The sequence below is a fragment of the Carassius gibelio genome, chromosome B6 (assembly GCF_023724105.1).
Source record: "Carassius gibelio isolate Cgi1373 ecotype wild population from Czech Republic chromosome B6, carGib1.2-hapl.c, whole genome shotgun sequence".
Lineage (NCBI taxonomy): Eukaryota > Metazoa > Chordata > Actinopteri > Cypriniformes > Cyprinidae > Carassius > Carassius gibelio.
The window spans coordinates 6,426,370-6,445,180 of NC_068401.1; the positions used below are offsets into that span (position 1 = coordinate 6,426,370).

An 18,811-nucleotide genomic window follows, 5' to 3' on the forward strand; every position below is an offset into this window, starting at 1 on the left:
TTCAAAGAACATTTAGAACGATTGTAATAAGATGCTGCATTCTAAACACTTATTGGAAATTCCCAGGCAAGCCCTTTATTTGCTTAAAAACGCTAATTCTCTTTGCGTTTTAGTTAAACATTAATTAAAATAAGATTTAGCTATAAGACATAAATAAAGTATATATGTAAACTTCAGACTTCAGAAAATTTAAAATGTATGAAAAGGTGACAAAAATGTACGTGTTTTAAATAGTTTTGATAGGATATTTATTTACTTATTTGTTGAATGTAATTTTTAATGTCCTGCCATTGTGATCCAGCAAGCGTTTTCAAAACACATCTACGTACAAAACTTAATAGTTTTAATTATTATTATTTTGTTGGCACTCGGGAATAGTATCATAGTATCCGGACTGTATCGTTATATTGTCAAATGAAAGACACCTCCTCCAGTCGCTGCTTGACGTCAGGGTAGATCCCGCAACGAAAGAGAATTGCAGATAGATAAAGAGGCAGAAGAGGACCGTCCATCCGTCCGTAGGAGCAGACGATCAGGTATCGCATTTATTTTAAGTTTTCCTCCAAGTCAACTGTTAAAGTGTATGAACTGATTTAATATAGTATCAGAATCTTCTGCAATGCCACTGCAAGGTTTCATGCATGGTGTGGGCAATACACAAGTCCATGCTGCATATTAGAATTCTGTGTGAGATAACGTCGATCTGTTTTCAGTCAATTCATGGTAATGCTTCGTTGTCTGTTCTTAAAAGATTATTAGTACAGGTAGCAACAGACTCCTGCATGCGCATCTATGCGCAGTGTCTGAATACACACACACACTCATACACGAACAATATGCATCCACTGGCATAGCGCATTGCTTGTTTAATGACTCGAGATGCGGAGCACTTTCAAATACTGATAAGGGGTTTTGTGCATTGCATTTTTACAATTTATCAGTGGAACAGCTGTTCATAACAGATGTTTTTTTTTTTTTTTTTTGTCTTATGATTATTCCTTTGGTAATTTGGTGAGGTACTAATGGTATAGAATGGTCTTGAATGATTGTCATATTCATATTCCATGATATAGCATATAATTACTATGCATGTTAAAACACACATTGCTTTGGTACCAGGTCCAAAAATAATACAATAAAATTACTTTTTGTACTTTTTTGCACAGATATAAAAAATCTAAGTTGTACTTTAACTGAATGTTGACAGGATAAATGTTATGTTATATGCATGATATATTATTTAATGTAAGTACAAGTTCCAGAATTACAACAATCAGACATATCACGTGACAGGTGCTTATCTATTTTAAATGTCTATAAAGATGAAAAAGATTCTAATGAATAAGGAATGACCAATGACTGATATAAAAGCAAGACAATTTAATTGTTAGTTAATAAATTGTAGAATAACAGATACATAATACATAATAATGAACAAATTTGCCATGTACAATAAAAATACATGAGCATTAATAATTGTTTAAATCACAGTGATGTTTTTACTCAATAGTTTCATGTGAAGGAAATTCTTGGGGATTTAAGGTAAAACTTGTGGAGTTTAGAATGGCTAATACATTAGTTTTAAACAAATATTTTTTTTTACAAAATAGTTTCAATGTTTTTTTTCATGAAGATGTGAATATGTATTACTTTCTCTTATTTTTTTTAAATAAGATTTTAATCATCCTTATAACAGAATCAATAGAGTTTGCCTATAAAAAAATGTATCTCAAAATCTATAAATAGTCAAACTGGTCAGTGGCTTACAGATGACAATGTGCTCAAGCAGTCCCTGCAGATGCTTAGGCTAATAAAATGCCTTATTCAACCACAAACTATTGGTTTGGCCCATCTTCCCCTGCACTGAGAAGACTAACAGGTACCATGATGACGGCATTCACACATGCAGGCTTCAGAGGCGGTGTGATGTTGTAATAAACACCTGAACAATGTCACACTATTGCAGTAGGATTTAATAAAAACCATGAAAACAGAAACACTTCTTAATTATAATTTTTTTCCCCTGTTTCTATGTATTTTATTGTTTTATTCATTGATCTCTACTTCTGTTTTTTTTTTTAAGTTCCTGAGTGGAAATCAACTATACAATGCCTTTAGGAGAGGATGAAAATGGATGGAAAAAGAAGACCACTGACATCAAGGAAAATTATGATTTCAAGGAGGTCTTGGGGACGTGAGTGTTTGATAAATTAATTGCTTGATTTACAATGAAAGTGGCCAGAAACAAGTGTTATTTTAGTATTATTTTTATACTACTTTAATTTTATTCATATTTTTAATTAGATTTTATGTTTATATTTTCAGTTTCCATTTTCTTAATTTTGTTCTGTGTTTTCATTACTATTTAGGTTTAATTTATTTTTATTTCAGTTTCTGTTTTAGTCAATTTTGTGCTTTTTATGCTCCAAAATATTTGATTTTAGATTTATTTCAATTAACAATGATAATAATCTTGATTTGAGTGATTTCATACACTACGAAAAGGACATTTAAACCACACAAAACCAATGATGACAGGAAAATCAGGTCTTCACAGTGTTTTAGTTCTGTATGGAAATCATTCTACCATCCGACTTTTTGCAACTACTGTATCAACAAGTATTCTTATTCCCAATCTTCTTAGATCCCCTTCATTTGTTTTAGTCAATTGAGAATAACAATATGTCATGTTGGCATTATGAAAACAATATTCAGAGTTTATTGGCACTGAGTGGCATCAGAAACAGATCTCATCCATGTTCTTTTGGAGCAGTTGCTTTTTTTCTCGCTTTGCCGGGTGTGATTAATGACACCTCAGTGTGGCACGCAGCAGGGCTTTCGTTATCCGTCAATATTGGGAATTAGTTCAATTTACATTTGCATTTATATTATTCCCAGATGCTTTCCTACAAAAGCAACAACAACATTTCTGTTTTGAAGTGATGTAGACCTGCTTCTATTATTCATGAAGCCAGTCGTAGTAGAAGGCAAGAGAGTGCTCGTCGACCCTAAGTGCACTAGCCCTTTTATGTTCGCAGATATATTTATAGTGCGTGGGCAGAGTGTGTACATTTTACTGTCACGTTCGGCGCATCTTGGCCGACATGGCTGAGGACAGGAGCCAGGGAGAGGGATAAACAGATGGACAGACTGATCTACCATGCCGAATCTTAGCAACACTCACGCAAGATCTTTCACGAAGCACGTGAGAAGCAGGACGCCGAATGCTGGTTGGGAAGCACATCGCCAACCTCCAAGGCACTGCTGAGGGGAAAGTCACTAGTAGAGCTGTGATGAAACCTTCAGACATGCACACACAGACTCATACACAAGCATATAATATTCATCAGGGGGTTGTTATGAGTGTCTCTTCCCTCCTGAGGCCAGAATGACTGCTATTTCAGATGGCATAACATAATCATTTGGGCATGCTTACTTCAGCTTGAGTTCACATGGCCAGCCTCATGTTAAATCCACTTCTTTGGAGCCATGCATGCTACACGATCACCAGAGATACATTCTTAGCATCACTGTCGAGCAATTGTCAGTCTTGACCTTTGTTGTACCAAAACCTCAGCCCTTTATACCTTCAGAATAACGTTTGGACCCCTTTGCAGCTTATTCTGGCAAATAAATGTCTACTTAAACAGAAGGAGACCATTTTAATGGTGTAAAAAGTGGCCAAGTGCAGTTTTGTTTAGAGGCGGATGCCTTGCGGAAAATGCACCGTTAGTTGAAAGAACCCACTTTTCTATTATTGTAACAGATTTTTTCCCAAAAACTTTAATTTCCCTTTTAATACGAGTACGCATTTTACTTTATATCTATTAATTGTAAATATTATACACTGTACTGTTCAAAAGTTTGGAGTTGGTGAGACTTTTTCCTTGAAAGAAATGTATACTTAATTTGACATTTAACTGATCAAAAGTCACTTTAAAAAAAACACGTAGTCTATAATTTTAGAAGATTTTTTTGTTTGTTTTTTATTCATCAGATATTTTTTTGCAATTTCCTCAAATATTAATCGCCTTAAATGATGTTTAGTAAATGATGACAGAATTTTCTTTTTTATGTGATCTGTTCCTAAGGTGACTTGCAGCTTCGACACTTCCAGTGCTGACCGCCTTAAGCAATGTGACGTCCGTCACTTCTATTGTAGACACAGTGTTACATAAATTGTTGCATTAAATTGAATGTGACAATTTTTTGTAGAAAGGTTTTACACAGTTCGTTTCATAAATGAATCATGTTGTACCTTGCAAACATGACTTGTTTCTTAGCAATCTGACTCTCGGAATTTGCATAGTATTACTGTACATGACATTTACATATAAAGATTTGGCAGACACTTCCATCCATCAGATGGTCAGTGAACACACTATAACTATAGCTGTATTAAATATCCTCCACTGGAGTGGAGCAGTGCAGTTAATTGTAAATGGTACAATGGAACTATCAATGTCAATGAGCAATTTTAGCTTTGTGCTGGGAGGCAAAGTCCATGCTTGTCTTCTTTTGTTGGCAAACAACGAATTCTACAGAGAGCTGAATGAACTGAAGCGGACTGTGTAGTAGGCAAGATTGCTGCAGCTGGGACCTGTCTGCCCCATCAGCAGAAATAAACAGAGAGAAAGAGAGTGATGAATCATGGGAAACTCCAAAACTTCAAGGAGACCTTTCTTGAGGAATGTTGTATCAATAGCAGTGCATAAGCTACTTGTAAATATTGTGGGAAAGGTTAGCCTGCTGATCTTTAGCAAGATGGCTCAAAAGATTTCTGTCATTCTGTACCCTTAGACCACACACTGTATGGTCATAAATCAAAAAAGTGCTCTTTGTCTGTTCTGCACAATTAATCTTGCATTAATGCAACTGTAGATAGAAAATGGAACGGTTTCTCTGCATAGGCAAATCTGTAACCTGTCTTTGTTTTCACAGTGTCATGCGGTTTTGACTAGTTTGCCAGTAGGGCATTGTTCAGAGGATTTAACTGTATATGTTGACAGAAAGCCTCTTTTCTAAAGTAGATTACGGAATTGGTTTATCCGTGAATTCTTTGAGTGGAGTCAATTGATTTATTCTGGGGAAATTGTATCTGCTTTGGCTTATCTCGCTGCAGACCTGGATTTTGATTAAAACATGAAAAACAGTTTACAATTGGACACTACAGACTTTTTAATTTTAGTAGACTATTCAGGATTTGCTACAGTATATCGACTAATGTTTGGGTAAGTGGTACATGTGTGTTTTGAAGTAGCTATAAAAAGAGATAGGAGCTGTTAATTGCAGAACAGTTCATTTCTACTGTAAGCATTATCCATTCTGGTTGTTTTCCATACTGTTATTTATGCATTTTATACAAATGTACATGGCTGTTAACATAATTAAGAACAGGTGGTACTTTGAAGACTTTGTTATGATGTGTAAGTGCTTAAGTCATTGCTCTAACTAATATATACAAATAATAGTTTGCTTATCTTGTTTTTGTAAGAAGAAGGTCTGTTTACAAGAGGTTTATAGTTGAAATTTGTGAAATTTCAGTGTTTTTTCAGAGTTGCTGTCTGAAAACAGTCATATTTGGGAAACAAAATGTGACTGTTTATATTTGTGCTCTTTCAAAGCTTACATAATTCAAACATCACTTTGACTTTGCTTTTTTGTTTTTGGTTTAGTCATTTATAGTGTTCATCATATTTACAAAGTGGGCAGAAAAGGTAAAAGGAAACTGTTTGCTATGGTGACAGGATAAGTTTTTTTATACATAAAGGTTTATGTTTATGTGTGTGTCACAGAAGTAGGATGAATGAAAATTCAGAGCTGTTTTTTTTTTTTTTCAAAGGTCCCTTTGTTGATTTAAACTCCCAGTCTTCCTAAACAAAATGAGAAAGGTATTTTAAAAGACCAAGATTTGTCAGGTTGGTATAATGTCAGAGTTTTTTTTTTTTTTTTTTTTTTTGCTTTTCAGTCTGTAGTAACAGACAAATCTATACAGCTTTCTAAGGGAATCTAAAATTACAGAAAAACCTCCCCAAACAACCTTGTCTTTTAGAAAACATCCATAAAAAAGAAAACCGGGCCATTCATGCTGATTTTTTTTTATTCAGTTTTTAATGGCATTGTTAAAATGAGTTTTTACAAGGGATATCAATAAATTTTATCATTATTTGCCGAGAACAAAAATGTATTTAATCATTTTAATGTAAGAAATTAAACTGATAATTTATTGTGGCAGACAAAGGCATGTAAGATAAAATGTTGAGTTGTTTCTGGAGTTAAAATCATAATGAGAGATGTCTCGTGTTCCGGCACTAAATCTTTGAATGACTGGATTATTGCTTCACAGATTAGTTTCCAGGTCAGGTACAGTGGTTAAATGAAATGCAGCATCAGTATTACTTGAATAACTCTCCTAGACATTGTAAAAAAAAAAATCATAATATATTTGTGTGCGTTTTTGTGTATATATGTGTATGTGTAGAGAGAGAGAGAACAGAGAATTCAGAGGCAGAATCTTAAACTCTTATGAAATAAATTAGACTTAAATTACTTATATTCTTATAGTTATTGAAGCAATGAATTAACACTAATGCAACACCCAAAAAAAAGTTTATATTTATGTTTTATGACATCAGAAAAAATGGACATATAATGACTGCTTTCAAATTAAAAGTAAGAGTCGTTCAACACTGCTGTACCACATTTTATGAAACATAAAAAGTGTAATGCAATATAAGCATTAGTGTATCAAACTGATATGAATATGAATGTTTGTAATTTTTCCTTTCATGCTGTTGATGTTTTTTTCACTTTTTATTGACATGTACACAGGACCGTTTCTAGCCTTTTTGGCACCCTAGGCGAGATTTCTACCACTGGCGCCCCCCAGCTGTTTGCGCCCTAGGCGACCGCCTAGTTTGCCTATGCCTAGAAACGGCCCTGCATGTACACTATAATATCTCCATGATTATGAAGCTCTCAGTAGACAAACACTTTACACCATGAGCATTTTTTTATCTATTTTAGTGTACAGAGCTGCTGTTGGAAAATGATTGGCCTTGTAACATATGTAAGGCATTCCATCAGCTATATGTCCCTGCTAAACAATTTTCTTATTTACAGACCCAAACACCCACATCGACTGTCTTGTATCATTTCCTAATCTCCATTCTGTCTCCTCTCTTCCTCCTCCTTTACCCACAGGAAGCCACGGGAGGCCTTAATTACACCATGTCTCACGGCAACAGCACAGCTCCCGCTCTCTTCATTTCCTCTCAATCTCTCTTTCTTCCCTTCATTCTTTCTTCCCAGCCTCCTTTTTTGCCCCCACACCTCCCCCTTTCCACTTAAGGCAGTCTGAGAAGTCTTTGATACGAGTCCAGTAGAAAGTTTGTTGACAGCTGAAGCACTGTTGAGCTGCTCTCTCTCACTAAATAACCCTGCTGTGATCATGACTCATGATCATGACTACAGCATGGCTTCCAGGTCATTGGAGATTTCCGATTTATTTTTATTATCTCAACAACAACATATCATAAGGTCCTTTTAATTGAAATCATCCTCATGGAAACTATCCTCATTCGCTACAAAGAACCTTTTGTGGTTGTAAAGGTTCTTGATGGAATCGTTTAGACAAAAAAGTTATTTTATGGCATCGTGAAGCACCTTTATTTTTAAGAATGTATTTTTGTTAGCTGGGTATCTGTATTTATGTGTAGGAGATGTTGTTTTTGAATTGTATGAGACATCTAAAATAAGAATGAAATCATAATTAGGATTTTACCTCTATATAAAATTTAGTCTTGGAAGTGAGGAAAAGAAATTTCCTCTACTGTCCATTTATTCTCTGGCTTGTTTATTTCTCTTTTCCTTAGTGGCAAATTGTATGTTTAATTGCTCCCTCTGTGATTAAGAAGGGAGTTTAGGGAGTGTGTGTTTGGGACAGATAGATTATACATGACAGTGCTTGTTTTAACACACAAGCTTTGTGTTTAAGAAAGAGAATGAGAATGAATGTGCTTTGTCTACAAACGTGTAAAATCCTGAAAAGATGCTTGAAATGGGAAAAAACACACACCCAGATGCCTAAACACATGGAAACATTCCTTGGATGATTAAACAGCTTGTACTGTTTGTCTTTTTCTGGCACTAGTACCGGTGTCCCTCTGGAAGATGTAGACGTACAGCACATGGTTTCATCTTTCCCCACCTGAAGAGTCTGGCCTGATAAAATATCTGCCGCTCACAATATTTCTGTTGTGCAAACAACACACACACACACACAAAAGAGAGCTTCTCTGGAAAAGGCACCAGTGCCAAGTTACGTCCCTTTTGTGTGTGTTACACAACAAAATCAGAGTTGAATTACCTCTGAAGGGTAAAAATGCATCAGTGCATTTACTTTCAATCCATCAGTAAACTTATGTGCATTAACTTTTTAGAGTTACACAAGGCCTACTGAGTTTTATTAAAGAAATTAATACTTTTATTCAGTAAGGATGCATTAAATTGATCAAAAGTGACAGTAACTACATTTATAGAGTTACAAAAGATCTCTTTTTCATTTAATGCAGTTTATTGAACTTTATATTCATTATACACTTGATCTGTAAATCAGCATATTAGAATGATTTCTGAAGGTAATGCTGACAATTCAGCTTTTTATCGGATGAGTAAATTACATTTTAAAATATATTATATTATATAATTATATTATATTTTCACAATATTACAGTTTTTGATAAATTTCTTGTATAATAATAATAATAAATAAAGCCTTAATGAGCATAGGAGGCTTCTTTCAAATACATCAAAAATCTCCAAACCTTTGAAAGGTAGCATATATGTTATTTTATGCTGTTTATTCCTGGTTGTTATTCTTAACCGTATATAAATATTTCTGGCAAACCCCAGATTTATATCATAAATTGGTGGAAAACATAACACACATAATAAATGCAATTGCAGTTTTTATCATGTATGGTTTACAACAAATATTTAAAATTCTTTAGAACATTGAAATGTAATCAGTGTTGTTACCATTATTTATTAAATAATCATATTTGATTATGCTTACTGACTGATGTTAATTATCTTGAAATATCGATCAATTAATTCGATTGTAGAGGCCGTGGGTGCATTTACTTTTGGTAAATGCAGCTCTGGTCAATTTATTAGTTACAATAACTTAGAGGTCCACTGGGGGAAGATAAAAATCAAATAACACTAATTCTATCTTTCCTGTCCTCCAGAGGTGCGTTCTCTGAGGTGTTCCTGGCTGAGGAGAAGAAGACCCAGCGACTTGTGGCCATTAAATGCATCCCTAAGAAAGCTTTGCAGGGAAAGGAGAACAGCATTGAGAATGAGATTGCTGTGCTACACAGGTCAGAACTGGCTATAATAGCATTAAAAAAAAACAAAAACCTAGTTTGATAGTCAAGATGGACAGCTAGCTGGCAGATCAACAATCTAAACCAACTGAGGACCAGCTTGGCTTTAGGCTGGTTTAAGCTGATAATTATTTTTTGTATTTGTTAATTCAGGATAGCATATATTTATCATACATGGAGAAAGCCAAAGAGAAGGAACCTGTAGTCTGCAGCACACCTTTACTATAGTATTTGGGACTGAACTCTTTTACAGATAACAGCACTGTTTGAGATCAAGCGAAACCATGTCATGATTTATGTGCCGGATATAGGACGGATGCAGTCAAGAGCTTGATTCTTTGTGAGGTAGTTTTAAGGATAATTGTCAGTCACGATGCTGAAAGGTCTCTTCCTTTTCCTCTTAAAAGCCAGATTGCTCTTTGAGAGAAGAAAAGCTCTTGTGAATGCTGTCTGTGCCACACAAATGTGCTATAGCTTTAGAGATCGTAGAAGTGTGTACCAGAAATGTCAAGAGTACTGGAGATAGTCCTATTTTTAGTGACTCTGTTGCCAGGGCAACAGCACACGCAGAGGCTGAGATGGGATGGAGGTTCCCCGCAGCAGTATTGTGAAAGAGAGAAAGAAAGGGACCAAAGAGGAGGAGTGGGGATAGAATTAAGAGAGAGAGAACCCCACCATTGGTGTGAAAAAATGGAAGGCAAGAAACCAAAAGAGTGGAAGTCAAATGGGGATAGAGCGAAATGTTATTAATGTCTGATTTGAGTGTAGCCGGTGTAGCTTCACAAAAGAGAACGAGAAAGAGCATTAAAAATAGGGAAGAAGGAAGGAAAGCCACCATGAATAGAGTATAAAAAGATCTTTAGAGCAATGCAGGGACTTTCACATGCATATTACATTTCCTCACAGCAGTGCTGTTATTGTTAACAAAAGCTATTATTTTTATTATTAATATAAAATAGTTTTCAGTATTTAAAGAAATTTGAAAATAAATGATAAAAATCCAAAGAAAAGAAAAAAAAGTAAAACTAAAATGAATCAAAATAGTTTTCAGTATTTAGATACGTTTGAAATTAGATGATAAAAATCTGAAATAAATAAATAATAATAATTAATCAAATAAAATAAATGGCCGTGTATTTGTGCACACATGGCAAAAATGTATTTATTTATTCATTCATTCGTTCAATTGTTCATTCATTAATTCATTCAAAAACTAAAACTTAAAAAAAACATTAATATTATGGAAACTAATTGAAATAAATAAGTAAAAAAAACTGAAATTCAATTAAAGTTACAAATATTTTTATTAATTTTAATAGTATAAAAATAATACAAAAGTAACACTGCCTTATAGTGTAATAAATCAACATATACACAATATAAAATATCAATCTGCAGGTTGTGCAAGTTGGATCCTGCAAGTTCTGGTCCCTAATGTAAGGATCCTATGCCTTTTTACTGTCCATTAGCTGAAATGGTAAGTCTGATTGCCAGTTTAGATTCTAATCATTGCTGTTTTATTTTTTTATTTTTCAGAATAAAACATGAGAATATTGTTTCACTGGAAGACATCTTCGAAAGTCAGTCGCATTTGTATTTGGTCATGCAGCTGTGAGTTCTTCACAACCACATCAACCAAAATAAGTATAAAAGATGCTGGTTTAATTTTCAGTGTCAATTGAACGCTTGTGTGATTATAATAAAGGTGCTAATTGTAGTTTGTGTGTGTGGGTCTTCACAGCGTATCGGGGGGAGAGCTCTTTGACAGGATTGTGGAAAAAGGCTTCTACACAGAAAGAGATGCCAGCAAACTCATTCGGCAGATTTTAGATGCGGTCAAATATCTGCATGATATGGGCATTGTGCACAGAGACTTGAAGGTAATGCTTACATAATCTTTCCATAGAATTACACACTGCCTTTCTAACCAGGTGTAAATCTGAAAATTATTCAGTCTGCAATCTTTTTTCTGTCCTTGCTGAAAGCCAAATGCTGTTGGGAAGGGACAAAATAACTGACAGAAGTATTCAATGTTTAATATTTAGCTGTGTGGAGCTGAAAATCAGACGATTGAAATTTAACAGTAGGCAGTGCAATGTAACTTGACAGAAATAGGCTGGAACGGAATACAAGTGTACAGTACTGCACAGAATGCTACCTAAAAACTAAGGTATATGATTTATCGGTTGTCAAGTCTGATTACAACACAGTGTTATGCATATGAAAAAGCGTGCACCAATGGATGTCCATAAATGTAGCAAGGTATGATTTGATTTAAAGTGATTCGGGGGGAATTGCATTCAGCTGATATTTGTTCACTCTCTTTCTGTGCAGCCAGAGAATCTGTTGTACTATAGTATGGAGGAGGACTCCAATATCATGATCAGTGACTTTGGCCTGTCTAAGATCGAGGACTCGGGAAGTGTGATGTCAACTGCCTGTGGAACACCTGGATACGTAGGTACGAATGAGGGCTATTTTTCCTGCCTTTTTTCATCTATTTTAGCAAGGGGCAGTAATTTGTTGGTTTTTAGAGACTCGCAGTCGTATGAAATGCTGTACAAAGTCAAGTGCTAGCATTTGAAAGTGCCTCTTTGATGCTGCCCAAGCTCAAAAGGGAAGTGAACCAAACAGAGAAAAAAAAGAAACAATGAAAGCTTCTCTGTCTCTCCCACCCTCTCAATCAGCTCCAGAGGTCCTGGCACAAAAACCGTACAGCAAAGCTGTAGACTGTTGGTCCATAGGAGTGATTTCTTATATTCTGTGAGTATTTCTTGATCTGTCATATCACCGAAATTTTGTGATCGATTGATTGTCAATTTTATAGGAATTTATTTAGGATGATTTAATGTATTAAATGTATTTAATTATTTGTATTTATGGTCAATCGCCATTAATTCATTGATTTATTTAGAGAGAAATGTTTAATAAATTATCATAAATCAATATTTCGATCTAAATCTATACTTCATATTTAGTTATTTATGTATTTGTCATATCAAAAACAATTAATTTGTGCATATTTATATATTTACTTATGATTTATTTCAATCATTTAATTATTGAATTAATTTTTATAATTTCTTTTTCTGTATGATCAGTTCTTTGGAAGCCAGGTTACGCCACTAAAATAAGAAATAAAAAACTAAATTTCACACTTCTGACTTTTTTTTTTTCCTCAGAATTGTAAGATTCCATTTCTCACTTTTTTCTCATAACTGCATTTGCATCTAGCAAATCTCACAAATTGGATTTTTTTAGTTTTGTTTATATAACGTAGTTCTGAGATTTTTTTTTTATATCTTTCATATTGATTTATTAGTTTGTTTATGATTGGCCAACTAATAAGAGGAGTAAACAGTCTGTTTGGTTGTTAACGATGTCTTTTGCAGTTTATGTGGCTACCCTCCGTTTTATGATGAAAATGACGCCAAGCTGTTCGAGCAGATTCTCAGAGCAGAGTATGAGTTCGACTCTCCGTACTGGGACGACATCTCTGACTCAGGTATATCTCCAGTCATGATAATGGAGTCATAATCCAGTACCATCATTTTGACCAGCTCTTGATACAAATGACTGCACCAACTGAGCTCAACATCAGGTTTTTAAAAATAAAAACACCATTGGTGATGTAACAATGTTAAACGGAGTTCATTTTTATAGAATGCGACTTGTCTGTCAATAGTGAAGAAAAAGCTTCTCAGAGCTACTGATGAGCTCAGTCCTGTGCATTTTCTTAATGCTTGAATATTGTCTGACAAACATATTATCGTTCATATCCCGTCCTAGCCAAAGATTTCATCAGTCACTTGATGGAGAAAGATCCGACTGTGAGATACACATGTGAACAGGCTTTACAGCACCCATGGTAGGATTACCTAAAAAAATATTAATCTACGATCATAATATCCTTTTCCTCTTTTAACAAAATTGCATTAGTCACTCATCCCTCATCTCTAAATTTTGAAGGATTTCTGGAGACACGGCTCTCGACAGGAACATTCATGAGTCTGTCAGTGCTCAGATCAAGAAGAACTTTGCCAAAAGCAAATGGAAGGTGAGAATCCCATCAATTTTTTCACATCTTGCATTTCAAGCCCAATTTTTTTTTTTTTTTTTTTTTTTTTTTAAATATGGCTTACTTGGTTTGCCAAGAATAAATTACTATAAACCCGAGTTATGTTTTCAACCTCTGCAGTCTCACTATATGACTACAAAAAACTATTGTTTAATTACTAAAACACAGAAACTTAAAGGTCTTCACAGTAACCCGTCAAAATAAAAGTTTTCTTCAAGTTGAAGAAATTGTGACAGAAATATGTAATTGTACTAATGAATGGTTTTCTTAATGTAACACTACTACTACTAATAATAATACAAAACATAATCACAATTTTTCTTCCACGATTTTAACATGAAACTTCTGTTGTGCAGCACTTTGTTTGACTAAAACGTGAAAGGGTTTGTTAAATATTATTTGATTTAAAGATAAATTAATGTTTCATGCCTTCATTTGATTTTTTTTTTATTTTTTTGATTTTTTTGATTTTACCAGAAAAAAATCTAAATACACATATTTGTAAAAAAAAAAAAAAAAAAAAAAAAACATTATTGGGCCTCATTATTTTAAAGAATTTAATAAATTAAGTTGTTTATATGAGTTTAGTTAATTAGATATGTTTTAATAAAACCATTCAAATGGAATCAAATGAAATTAAAATTAACACAGAAACTGAGAAAATAAAATAGATTTCATAGGGCCCTAAATATGTCATTTTTATTTAACTTAATAATCATAATAATAAATTACTGTTATTATATATATATATATATATATATATATATATATATATATATATATATATATATATATATATATATATATTTTTTTTTTTTTTTTTTTTTTGATACAATTTAGTTTAACCGTTAAAAAGGAGTACAGAAAAACTTTAACTGAAAAAAAAAATAAAATAAATCCAGAATAATTGAATGGCATAAAAATGGAATTTATAAAAAATAAAAACAGGATTTGGGTAAAAATGAATTGGTTTTCATGGGGTCTTATATATGTTTATATGTGTATACAGTAGATGGTAACAGATTTCTTCGTTAATCTCACTGAAATGTTCTTAAAGATACTTGTAAACATATTATAGAGACCCGTTGTTTCTTGTTCTTGTCCCTGTAGCAAGCATTCAACGCGACAGCAGTGGTCAGACACATGCGGAGACTGCAGCTGAGCACCAGCCTAGAGGGGCCGAGCCAAATCAGCAGCACCAGCCCCTACCACAGACACCTGCTCCTGCCCGCCAAAGAGCTGGACCACGAGGAGGACGAGAATGAGGACGAGGACCACAACAGTAAGCCTAAGATCAATCTCCAATAAAAGTCACATACTATCCATCATAAACAAGAAACTGACAATTTTATTACATACAGCCTGTTAAGTAAATAAAGGAAGTGAAGTTAGTGACAGTTCTTCTTGGATTTTTTTGTGTTTAAGAAAAACGACCACAGCATGACAAGATCATACATAATGAGCAAGGTCATGTTTTTGTCATGAACTCATTTAGAAACTAAACACAGTTCTGCTGTAGCTTTTTAGGTAATATTTTTCGTTGACAAAATTGAACAAAAACACACAATAGTGTGTAAAATATAGCACAATATTAACTTCTTATTTACTGAACTGTTGTATAAAATCACATTTGGTCTCGTGTTCTTCGTGACAAAAATAGCACTCCTGTGATATTGCTCTAGTTGCTGGTGTGATATGTTTATATCATATAAATATGAGACAAAAACTCATACAGGGCCATTTTCTTTTTTGCCCCAATATCTTGAATTTTAGGGAATAACTGCATTTATAGTTGTTGTCCTGCATCATATTTGTCAACAGTCACCTGTATGAAATGTTAGAAGACATACAGGTTTGGGGGCGGGACCTGTGTGTTAACTGCCTTTCAAATTTTTCATAACTAATTAATTAAGTTAACGCATTAAACTGACAACACTAATATATATATATATATATATATATATATATATATATATATATATATATAACTATTCTATACAAACTATTCTGTTTAGGTTCCTCGAGTGCGGATGGGCGTCGAGGCAGTGCTGATCGGGACAGTCTCAGAAGCTGTACTTACTGCTGCCGACCAGCCAGTAGGATCTGAAGCGGAACTCGGAGCCCAGCAGAACCTAGAGGAACCCAGAACCCATGCACGTCCATCGCACCAGTCTGACCCGGAACACAGAGCTTTCCTGGTAACATGCACTAGATGGAGCCAGTGCTGCTGGTGGGACGTGAGAGGAGAGCGTCATTGTTCCAGACATTCAGACTTGGGTATAATCATAGACAGATAGTAACTCCGCTGTCGTTTTCATTTGATTACTATTTCTGTACCCCAACCAAAGACAAAAATAGGTTTAAGTTGTACGTTTATGGAAGGTTTAATTATTTGTTTGTATATGTTGTTTATTTTATTACCATTCTTTTTTTAAGAAAAAGTTCAGGTCTGTACCCCGTAGCAATTTGGACTTTCTTGGAAAGCCACTAGTTATACAATGTCTCAACAAATATTAGTGTCTTAATAAGCCCCACTTGCTCAGGCGAGAAGTTCATCAGAAAAAAAAAAAAGATAATTATATTATTTTTAGGCCTTAATACATTGTGGTTTTGTTTTGTAAGGTCTGTTGGGTAGAGAGGTGTCCATGTTGTTGAGTTTGTGATCTGGTTCAGACTGGTACAAAGCTGCATATGAAGTCAGGGCAGGAGTATTTCCAAGCTGTATTTCCAAACGGAGATCACAGAAACTTGTTGTGGGTATAAACCTTCTTTGAAGAGTGTGGACAGAACAGGGCTTAGGAGCGTTGAGCCACAGTCCAGATGCTTTTTTTACACCCAGATTAAATGCAATACTTCGATAATATCCACCAATAAAGAGTTCTAATTTTAGATTTATGGGGCAAAAGTAGTCTGTAGCTCAGTTCCAAAACCTACATTTAAAAATTATTGATTTAGATCTTAATTTAAGATGTATGTTTTTGAATTTGCATATAAAATATCCAGCTATTTGAATTACAGTTTTAACATGAAAATTCATGCATATTTGACAATCATACATAAATGAAAGTAGCAAGATTTCTGTAAAATTACTAAGAAAATGTAAACATGTTTATATTTTTAATGATCAATAAATCAGATTTTTTTTTTTTTATCGAATGCATATTCCTAATTAAATATTGGTTGTTCTAGAGCAAGCCATATTTTAACCATGTTCTTATTTTATTTTAACAGAATAAATTTGATTGTTTGCACAATAAACAGATTAAGACAAATTCAAAGCATTTTTATAAACTAATTTTGACAAATGAAACAGGTGAGATTTTTTGCAATAATACTAATGTGTTTTAAATATACAGTAACCAGGCTTTTTATATATTTACCACCCATACATCAAATTTGATTATCTATCTTATTAGTCAAATTAATATATAATGAGCACATTTTAGCTAACCATATTCGTACTTTTATTTTAACTAAATAAACAGATTTACACTGATAAGCAGTTCGAATAAATGCATTTTGAGAATATAATTATTTAAATAAAATTCCATAGATGCAAATAGTTCATAATAAACTATGCCATGCTTTTTCTGTGTGTTGTTTAGAAATCGTATCCATTTCATTTATTCATGACTGACGAATATGCATTACATTAAGTTTATTCGTTTGTTTACACTAAAGCTGTGGAATTCAAATAAATGGTAATATTACACAATTCAAATACATGAATCTTAAATGTAAGCCCAAGTTTAGTGAGAAGGAATCAGATGCACACTCCTGGTCCAAAATATGTCTTTTAAGACGCCTCATAAATCTAAGGCAAATTGTATCCTTTGCTGTGAAAGCAATCTCATAATGCAGTGCAACAAGCTCAGTAAATATATATAAAAAATAATGAATAAAAACACCATTTTAGACAATATTTGTGAGAGCTGTGGATTTATGCTTTTTAGAGTATGCTGGCATCAACTTCTGTTGCAGTTGTGAGTCGAGTGTCGTATTGCGGTTCACACGTGAGGCACTATTTGTAGATTGTTTTAAAATCAGTTACTTATAAGGTTCTGTTTAAATTATTCTGCCTATTCGAAGGGTTTGGGAACAGATGTTGATGAACTACTTTGTCGCAACAGTGATTTAGTTCTGCAACCGCAATGATTTATCGGTTCATGATTATCAGTTATTCTATGTTTTGCTTGTTGTGGGAGCTGATTGGTTGATTGGTTAAGGTTCTTTTGTTTGGGTTGCTGGCCGTAATCAGTACTGTTCTCCTGTGAAGAAGACGTCTAATGTTTGCATGACCTCGTAAAAATATGTTTACAAGAGCGATGATCAAAATAGACAATATACATAAACATAGTCTTATCTTTAAAATACTAATCATAAAATAAGACATACTATTTCTGTCACGAGTCATTTGGGAGTCACAAGAAATGTGGACACTTAATCTATTTCTTTTTATAAAATATACATATAACATTATCTTAAGAACTCAATACTGGCCTCATTTTAAAACTGGATTAATAATAAAAAAAAAAAAAACATTTATCACCTTGATAATATATAATATCTATGCCAATTTGCGCATATTACAAACTTGAAGCCAACAATGATACAAATAAAACGTTTTTGTTTTTTGCTAATGGATACCTAATATTAAAAACATCTTTAAACCATGAATGATTACACACTCCGTCTATGTGATGTAACTGTATTTATCATTTATTTGCATAAAGTCCATTTCTAGGTTGTCTGAACAGTGTTGTCAATGCAACAGCATTTTGATTTTCAGTGTAAAATGCTTTTTATTTCAATGTAATATTTATTCATTTCAATGAAATTCTAAAATATTATGTACATCAATAATTAAAATATTTAATTTTAGAACTGCGTCATACCCGAGTGCAATCATCGATTTAATTAGTATAAAATTGCAACGGTCTAACGAGCAGTTCAGCAATCAGTTCATTATGATAATTATGCAAACTGCCTCAGAAGGGCTGATTAAATATCATTAGAAGTCATCTACGACTTACTTTGGCTTTTGGAAAGTATACACCCCAGTTTTGGGTTAGTTAATTCCTCCCTTGATCAATTTTTTTTTTTCATATGGAAGTGCACACACTTCAGGAAGTGAAGAGGAGACACAAATACAGTATGTGTATTATACATAAAGTCAATGTATACATATATTGTACATCTTTTTTGTAAAAGCTACAAATTTATGGATGCAATGCATCATGTGTTATCGATGGAGTTATGAAGAGCCAATGATTTGTACCCTTAAAGATATACAGGTAGTAGCACGTTATGAATAAACACTCCTTGTCTATGCATTGTGTGTGTT

The 18,811-nt window shown here is 33.6% G+C and overlaps 1 protein-coding gene across 1 annotated transcript; it reads left to right on the forward strand.

Moving 5' to 3' along the window:
* The first annotated feature begins 415 nt into the window (after nt 1–415).
* camk1a (calcium/calmodulin-dependent protein kinase Ia) lies at nt 416–18,798 on the forward strand. The gene is made up of 12 exons (XM_052558054.1): nt 416–536; nt 2,084–2,194; nt 9,252–9,383; nt 10,926–11,000; nt 11,131–11,269; nt 11,724–11,850; nt 12,077–12,152; nt 12,782–12,894; nt 13,179–13,257; nt 13,359–13,446; nt 14,578–14,749; nt 15,483–18,798. Exons 2-12 carry the CDS (start codon nt 2,109–2,111, stop codon nt 15,572–15,574), a joined length of 1,179 nt encoding a protein of 392 aa, XP_052414014.1. The 5' UTR covers nt 416–536; nt 2,084–2,108; the 3' UTR covers nt 15,575–18,798.
* The last annotated feature ends 13 nt before the right edge of the window (nt 18,799–18,811 follow it).